The sequence below is a fragment of the Ornithorhynchus anatinus genome, chromosome 9, assembly GCF_004115215.2.
Source record: "Ornithorhynchus anatinus isolate Pmale09 chromosome 9, mOrnAna1.pri.v4, whole genome shotgun sequence".
NCBI classification, from domain to species: domain Eukaryota; kingdom Metazoa; phylum Chordata; class Mammalia; order Monotremata; family Ornithorhynchidae; genus Ornithorhynchus; species Ornithorhynchus anatinus.
The window spans coordinates 28,894,239-28,902,466 of NC_041736.1; the positions used below are offsets into that span (position 1 = coordinate 28,894,239).

The 8,228-nt window shown below is 43.8% G+C and overlaps 1 protein-coding gene across 1 annotated transcript; it reads left to right on the forward strand.

Moving 5' to 3' along the window:
* The first annotated feature begins 1,084 nt into the window (after positions 1-1,084).
* Positions 1,085-7,985, forward strand: LOC114814285 (adipocyte plasma membrane-associated protein-like). The gene is made up of 3 exons (XM_029072261.2): positions 1,085-1,237; positions 2,757-2,949; positions 7,491-7,985. The coding sequence occupies exons 1-3, from the start codon at positions 1,092-1,094 to the stop codon at positions 7,698-7,700; spliced, it is 549 nt and encodes a 182-aa protein (XP_028928094.2). The 5' UTR covers positions 1,085-1,091; the 3' UTR covers positions 7,701-7,985.
* Positions 7,986-8,228: the final 243 nt, after the last annotated feature.

Below are 8,228 nucleotides of genomic sequence, written 5' to 3' on the forward strand. Positions count from 1 at the left end.
ACTTGCTTTATTTTCGCTTGTTTTCGGTAGAGCACTGGTGTTTGTTATACCAGCTGGTTTGATTTGGGGGTTGGTCAACATTCCCACCTGGAAAGTTTAGGCCTGTTGAAATTTTAGGGCTTTCCAGCTGAGGAGGAGAGAACAGAGTTGGATCTTGGGGCCATGTCCAATGATGATATAGCTAAACTGGGGATTATTTTGACTTTAGATTTTTTTTTTCTTTTCCTTTTCTAAAATATTTGTCCTTTTTTCAATCTCGATGGCATTCCAGCTTCTGTTGCTGCTAAGCCTCAACATTACCTTTGGAAGACTTGATGCTTTGGATTATTGTGGCCTGGCTGACTAGAAATCCACCCCCCCGCCAAGTTTAATTTCTCAAAAGTTAACATTAAATATGATTGGTTGAGGCAAAGTTATTCTGACTCTGAGAAGCTGACCCACATCAGACAGACTGTCCGTTTCTGTGGTCCCTTTTATTATTATCCAGACATGTATGCCAGCCTTTTGTCCCAAGCAAAGTAGAACTAATAAAGAATGTCCAATAACTGGGAAGCATGAATGCTTTGGGGCTTCTCGCTACCTCATAATAATAATAACAATAATAATTATGGTATTTGTTAAGTGCTTACTATGTGCCAGGCACTGTACTAAGTGCTGGAGCACTGTCATCACGAATGTGAATACCCAGGATATAACTGTCTGCTTTACAGATCCAGAAAGGGTGGAATTAGTTGGGCACCAAGTCAGCTCCAGCCAGAGAATCTAGATTGGAATGGTGACTCCACCTAAAACAGGTGGAGCAGTTACTGTAAAGGATGACCTGGAAATGTTCTGAATTGAAGACCACATCTTCCCCTTCCCTGCCCTCTGCCCCTGCCTTCACCCATCTTGGTCGTTGGCTTGTCTTTCCCCACGGGCTTATCAAAATGGGTAGTTTTGATCAGACATCTGCTTGAAGTGGGAATAAATTTCAGGATTTGCAGTCCTGAAGCCGCCAGTAGGAGAAACAGGATTTGGGAGCATTTTTGACTACCCCCAGTTGCTGAAGTGGAGAGAGTCAGTATGTAGTGCTATTAAAAATCAAGACCTTGATGTTTTGCAGTTTGCTCGAGTATGATACCGTGACCAGGGAAGTGAAGGTTTTAATGGATGGCCTGAGATTCCCAAATGGAGTCCAGCTCTCTCCTGCTGAAGATTTTGTGCTGATGGCTGAAACAACCATGGCAAGAATCAGAAGGTGTGAATGTCGTGTGAGATCCTGGCAGGAACTTCCCATTTGCTCAGAGAGAAATAACAGGGTTTGACAGGTTTTTAGAGATAGATGAGAAGGACTGGGTGCACCAGGCCCCCACGGAAGCATTTGTCAGCCCATCCACGGACAGACCTGGGATCCTGTCCACTTTATCCCATTGGTCTTAGCAGCAATGGCGGTTAGCGCTCTGCCCGGCCTAGTTTGGGACATATTAAAGGGTCACTGCTTGTTCCAAGCACTGAAAAGTGTATCATTGCTCTGCTCACCTAGTTTGGGACATATTAAAGGGTCAGTGCTTGTTCCAAGCACTGAAAAATGTATCATTGCTCTGCTCTGACTGCTGTCTTTGAAGCTTGGGAGAGTTTCTGGGTGTCCATTCTTCTCTCTATATTGCGTGAGCCACCTGCTTTGGCCACTCTTGAGATTGGACACCCAGGGGCACCCCCAGGATTGTGGTGTCTTCTGCTTTTTATGGCTGAGGCAGAGATCATCTCGGTCCACACCGGTCCCTGTGGTTTTCTACCTACATCCCCTGACTCAGACATGGGGGACCCCTGGGGTTCAGCCAGCTAGTGCTGCTTCCTAAGGGCTGGTGGCTGAGACTTGGAGTTGCGAAACTCCCACTTCCCCTTTCATAGCCATCTCTCCCGGTTGGTGAGTTCTTCACTCATATAATTCAGAGAAACATCTGGTTGTGAACAGACAGCCAGTATTTTTTTAAAGATATTTTTTTTCCAATATACATTGTTCCACAGATCTTAAACCAAATACTAAAGTGAATTACACACTTCCTCCTTGCAACCTATATTTGTTTTAAAGTAGCTCTCCTGTGGCATTACCATAAAGAGGTTTTCCTGAGTAGTTTACCCTCCTGGACACTGCCTTGTTGGCAAACCACAGCAGCTTCCCAGTCCACTCCCAGCAGAGTGGACTTCAATAAATTCAGCCTTTCCCTCTGAACCCTAAAATGGAGACTCTTCTTCTGTATCCTCTCCTCTTGGATACTTTACCTAATCTGGAGCCCACCTGCCTCTACAGTGGTTCTGAGGTTTCTTCCCTACCTTGCAGCCCCCTCTTCCTTGCCCAAATCCTCCTTTGTAATTGGCAGGGTTCCCACTGCTGTCACCCGGCCAGTAAACACCTTCTACGAAGGACTTTCTCCCCTTCATTATCTCTAGGTTTGGGGCCAGCCTGACCATTCAAAAGGCTTAAAAAACCTGATAAATTAAGTTCACAACTATAAATTGGTCTGGAAGGAAGAGAACCCAGGCAGATAGTCTTGCACTTCCTAGGTTATTTTGTACTGGCCAGACTCCATTAATGAGTTGGGCCTAGTGGAAAAATGCCTTTCTGGCTTGAGTGGGAGGTCCTGAGGACAAGGTTTAAAAAATCCAAAACTTTTGGAAAAGACTGAATGGCAGGCAGGCTGGAGTGCAGTTGAGGTCCTGGAAATTGCCCAGATTTTTTTCCCCAAAATGATTTTTCACCATTGTGTATTTTTCAGGTTCTACGTGTCTGGACTTATGAAAGGTGGGGCAGATATGTTTGTGGAAAATATGCCCGGCTTTCCAGACAACGTCTGTGGGAGCAGCTATGGAGGGTACTGGGTGGCCATGTCAGTGGTCCGGCTGAATCCCGGCTTTTCCATGATGGATTTCTTATCTCAGAGACCATGGATTAAGAGAATAATTTTTAAGGTAACTATCAAAAATGTTTTTCTGTAGAAGGGGAAAATATCCAGTTAGTTCATTAAACAGGATATTTGAGAGATCATATGCAGTTTTTTATCATTAGCTTTGTGCTCAGTGCAAGAGGGATGGAGACACAGAATTTACTTTTCCTGCTCTTACTGAATGTGACAATGGAGAGAAGCTAATAGTGATTTTAATTTCAGAGAACATATAAATTTTTAGTCACTCACTGTGCTATATAGGAATGTAACTGTAGATTCCAAACCAGATTGAAGCTATTAGCATTATAGGTCTATGGAAAATGTAGAATTTGGGTTCAGAAAGAATGAAACACATTATTATTTTTTTAACCTGTTTTCCAATTTGAGGAAACAGGATTCAAGAAAGGCAGAATTTAGAAATGCCCATTTCTGGGAAGTGTTTCATTCAGGATATGCCCTGTGGTTCTTGGGAAGGGCAGCTTCTTTTCCATTCTTCCTTATATTGGCAAAATCATATTGTTCAGTCCTACCCTCTTGAAAAAGATTTTCATTCATTCAGTCAGATTTATGAGCACATACTTTAGTAAATGTTTGGGAGAAAACAGTACAACAATAAACTGACACATTCACTGCCCACCGTGAGCATACAGTCTAAATGGGGAGAAGAAAGACATTAATATAAATAAATTACAGATATGTACATAAGGGCTTTGGGGCTGGGAAGGGGAAAGAACAAAGGGAGCAAGTCAGGGAGACACAGAAAGGAGTGGGAGAAGAGGAAAGGGGAGCTTAGTCAGGGAACGCCTCTTGGCGGAGATGTGCTTCAGTAAGGCTTTGAAGCTGGGGAGAGTCTATCAGATTTGAGGAGGGAGGCATTCCAGGCCAGAGGCAGGGTATGGGCAAGGGTCAGCAGCAAGATAGATAAGAAGATTGAGGCACAGTCGGAATGTTAGCATTAGAGGAGCAAAGTGCGGACTGGCCTGTAATAGGAGAGTAGTGAGGTCAGATAGGAGGGGTTGAGGTGATAGAGTGCTTTAAAGCCAATGGTGAGGAGTTTTTGTTTGATGCGGAGGTGGATGGACAACCACTGGAGGTTCTTGAGGAGTGTGGAAACATATCCTGAACATTTTTGTAGAAAAATGATCCGGGCAGCAGAGTGAAGTATGGACTGGAGTGGGGAAAGACATGAGGCCGAGAGGTCAGCAAAGACACTGATGCAGTAATCCAGGTGGTAGTTTGCACGGAGAGGAAAAGGCGTATTTTAGCGATGTTGTGAAGGTGGGACCTACAGGATTTAGTGATGGATTGAATAAGTGGGTTGAATGAGAGAGAGCAGTCAAGGATAATGCCAGAGTTATGGGCTTGTGAGACAGGATGGGTGGTGGTGCCGTCTACACTTAGGGGAAAGGCTGGAGGACAGAGTTTGGGTGGGAGGATAAGGAGCTCTGTTTTGGACATTTTAACACTGTATTCATCCAATCAAAGAGAAAAGTATCAAGTGTTTGAGAGTAACAATACCCACTCCCCTTCTTCTTATAACACACACATATACACCATCTACCTCTTACATAAATGTTTTTCATTTAGCTGTGTAGTACATAACCTGAGTTGATCCTTTTGAATTAAAATTGCATGAAATAGTGTATAGTGTCCTGGAGAAGCAGCATGGTTTAGTGGAAAGAGCCTGGGCCTGGGAATCAGAGAGCCTGAATTCTAATCCTGGCATTGCTGTGAGACATTGGGCAAGTCACTTAACTTTTCTGTGCCTCAGATTCCTCTTCTGTAGAGTGGGAATAAAATAACTTGCTCTTTTCAAACCATCAGTGGCATTTATTGATGCTTACTGGGTGCAGAGCACTATATTAAGCACTCAGGAGAGTATAGTACAAGAATAGGTAGGCATGATCCCTGCCCACAAGGAGTTTACACACTAGAGGGGAAACATTATATTACAGATGGGTATGTACATAAGGGCTGTAGGGCTGGTGGAGGGGCGAGATTCAATGCTTAGGGGTACAGATCCAAATGCATAGGCCATGCAGAAGGGAAGGCCAGTTGGAGCATATAGGTGAGAGAGTGGTGGTCTGTGGCTATGAGAGCGGGGGATGTCTCAGGCCAGAGGAAGGATGAGGCAAGGGGTCAGTGGTGAGGAAGAAATTGAGGTATAGTGAGTAGGCTGGTGTTAGAGGAGCTAAGTATGCGGACAGGGTTGTAGCAGAAGATCAAAGAGGTAAGGAAGTTCGGAGAGAGCTGGATGATTTGTTTTAGACACTCGAGTGAACTGTGGACTGCACAAGAGGCAAGAGACAAGAGGCAGGGAGATCATTCAGTAGTATTTGTTGAGTGCTTATTATGTGCAGAGCACTGTACTAAGTGCTTGGAATGTACAATTCTGCATCAGGTAGAGACGGGCTCCCAGTCTAAAGTGAGCAGACTGATACAGTAGTCAAGGGGGCATATAATAAGTACTTGGGTCACCGTGATAGCCGTTTGGTTGGAGAGGAAGGGGCAGATTCTAGAGATGTTGCAGAGGTAGAACCAAAATAATTTGGTGACAGATTGAATATACGGGTTGAAGGAGAGAGGTGAGTTGAAGGGAATGCCAATATTATGGGCTTGTGAGACAGAGGATAGTAGTATCGCTTACAGTTATGGGAAAATGGGAATGTCTGGGGGAGGTTGGGATTTGGGTGGGAAGATGAGTTTTGTTTTGAATATGCGAAGTTTAAGGTGTCAGCAGGGCATCTAAATGGAGATGTCCAGTTGAGGTCGGAAAGGTGTTTGGGAATCATTTGCACAAAGATGGTAGTTGGAGTGAATGAGTTTTCCAAAGGAGTGGGTGTAGATGGAGAATAGAAGGGGGCCCAGAACTGAGCCTTGAGGGACTCCCGCAGTTAGGGTAGGAGGCAAGGAAGAGCCCATGAAAGAGACTGAGAATGTGTAGACAGGAGAATTTGGAGAGGATAGGGTCAATGAAGCCAAGATAGAAAGCATTTCCAGGAGAAGGGGGTGATCCACAGTGTCAGAGGCAGCTGACATATAGGAAGGAGGATTAGGGTGGAGTAGAGAACGTTGGATTTGGTCTGAAGGTCATTGTTGACCTCAGAGAAGGTAGTTTCAGTGGAGTGGAGCGGGGGCGGAAGGCAAATTGCAGAGGGTCCAGGAGAGCATTGGAGGAGAGGAAGTGGAGACAGCTGGTGTAGACAACTTGCTTGAGGAGTTTGGAGAGGAATGGTAGGAGAGAGATGGCTCAATAACCGAAGGGAGCCGGGGGATCAAAGGAGCCATTAGACTGTGAGGCTCATATGAAACAGGAACTGGGTCCAATCTGCTTATGTTGTCTCTACCCCAGTGCTTAGGAGAGTGGTTGGTACAGAGTAAGCATATAACACTATTAATAACGTAATGATGATGACTGCAGTTAATGTTGCTTTATTATTATTAAGTGCCATCGAGTCTTTTCCATTCACAGCGACTCCATGAATACTCTTTCTCCAGAACATCCTGTCCTCTGCCATAATTTGCATTCTTTCTAAAGGTTCTTCTGTTATTGTTGTTATAGTCTCTATGCATCTACATGTTGGTCTGCCTCTTCCACTGGACTTTTCCTAGCCTTAGTGTCTTCTCCAGAGAATTAGCCCTCCTGATTATGTGTCCAAAATACACTAATCTAAGTCGAGTCATTTGGCCTTCCAAAGACCACTTTGGTTTAATTTGCTCTAAAATCCATTTGTCTTTCAGGCAGTCCATGGTATTCGCAAAAACCTTCTCCAATACCACATTTCAAAAGAATCAATGTTCTTTCTATCCTGTTTTTTCACTGTCCAGCTTTCGGATTCATATATGTCACTGGAAATACCATAGAGTTGACTATTTTATTTTTGTGGCAATTGTTACATCAGCACATTTCATGACTTTTTCCAGCCTCTTCATAGCTAGTCTTCCTAACATTAATCTTCGGCATATTTCTTGGCTACTATTTCCTGTATTATTGATGAGTGATCCCAAGGAGAGGGAAATTGTCAACTATTTCAATCTTCTCTCCATAATGTTGCTAAAGAAGTTAATTGGAAAAATGTGCCAGTACTTCTTTGCTTTATTTCATTTTAAAAAGAAAAACAAGGTTCATTGAAAAACAGGGTAAAATTTTAATAACTTGCCAGTGTCAAAAGAAATCTGTTCAGTCATTTTCATGTAAGTCAGGGTGGGAGGAGGAATTGCATAATACCAGAGACCAGTTTCACATGTCATATAGATGAATGGAACAAGATGTAACTTCTAATAATGCTATCAAGGATTGTGTAGGTGAAAATCACCCTTAATACATCCTAAGTATATTGATCACTGGTTTATCTTGAGGCATGGAGGTCTGATGATATTTGGAGTGTTAATGTGGCATTTTCCCCTCAAATATGATTAAATGCCCTTTTAAAAATTTTGGTTGTTTTAGAAGGCAGCTAACTTCCACGACGCTTAAAGCCCAGCCAGAGAGCTCTACTCAGTGTTACGTAAGTCCATTCCTGTCTGGAACGGAAATTCATTCCTTGTGCTGTGATTCTCTTCTAGCTTCTAAGCCCAGAAACACTGGTGAAATTTGTACCCCGTTACAGCCTTGTCTTGGAACTTGGGGACACCGGCGCCTACAGAAGAAGCTTGCATGATCCCAATGGAGTCGTGGCGGCCTATATTAGTGAAGCCCATGAACAGAATGGACATCTCTACCTGGGCTCCTTCCGTTCTCCTTACATTTGCAGGCTGAATCTTGAGCTTGTTTAATCAGTTCTTAAACCTCCCATCCCTGCCTCCCCTGCCAGCCCTCAGTCTATGGCTCTCCTGGTGTTGAAACATTCTAGGGGTTTTAGCCTGTAAGGGACCCGGCCCACTAAAAATTGTGGTAATGCATCTGTTCTTGCAGTCTCTATCCCACTCTCTGGGAAGCAGGGACTGTCCTATCCTGTGCTCACCTAGGATGGCTATGTATTTCATTGAGCTCCTTAGTTGTCTTGGAATGACTCCTGTTCAAATGACCCACATAACATTTGGAGAAAGAGAAGATGATGTGGGGTCATTTTCATCACACAAACAGTTAGGTCTGGGTTATTTACTCCACTTAATACAAGTGCTACTAATACATGGGCTGCTCTGTGGCCTTTTGGAGAGGAAGCCCAGGGGTCTTGTTTTGGCTTCTGGTTGTCCCTTTTATTTTTACCCAGTGATGGATGGTTTATAAAATAGAAACCAGGTAAGTTCGACTGATTGATTGACTGTGCCAAATTCATGCAGGGCACTTTGTTTTCAAGAGCC

Coding starts and splice junctions, on each gene's coding strand:
- LOC114814285 (XM_029072261.2), top strand. CDS start 1,092: ATGTTTTGCAGTTTGCTCGAGTATGATACCGTGACCAGGGAAGTGAAG. Junction 1,238..2,756: donor ACCATGGCAAGAATCAGAAG/GTGTGAATGTCG, acceptor TGTATTTTTCAG/GTTCTACGTGTCTGGACTTA. Junction 2,950..7,490: donor TTAAGAGAATAATTTTTAAG/GTAACTATCAAA, acceptor ATTCTCTTCTAG/CTTCTAAGCCCAGAAACACT.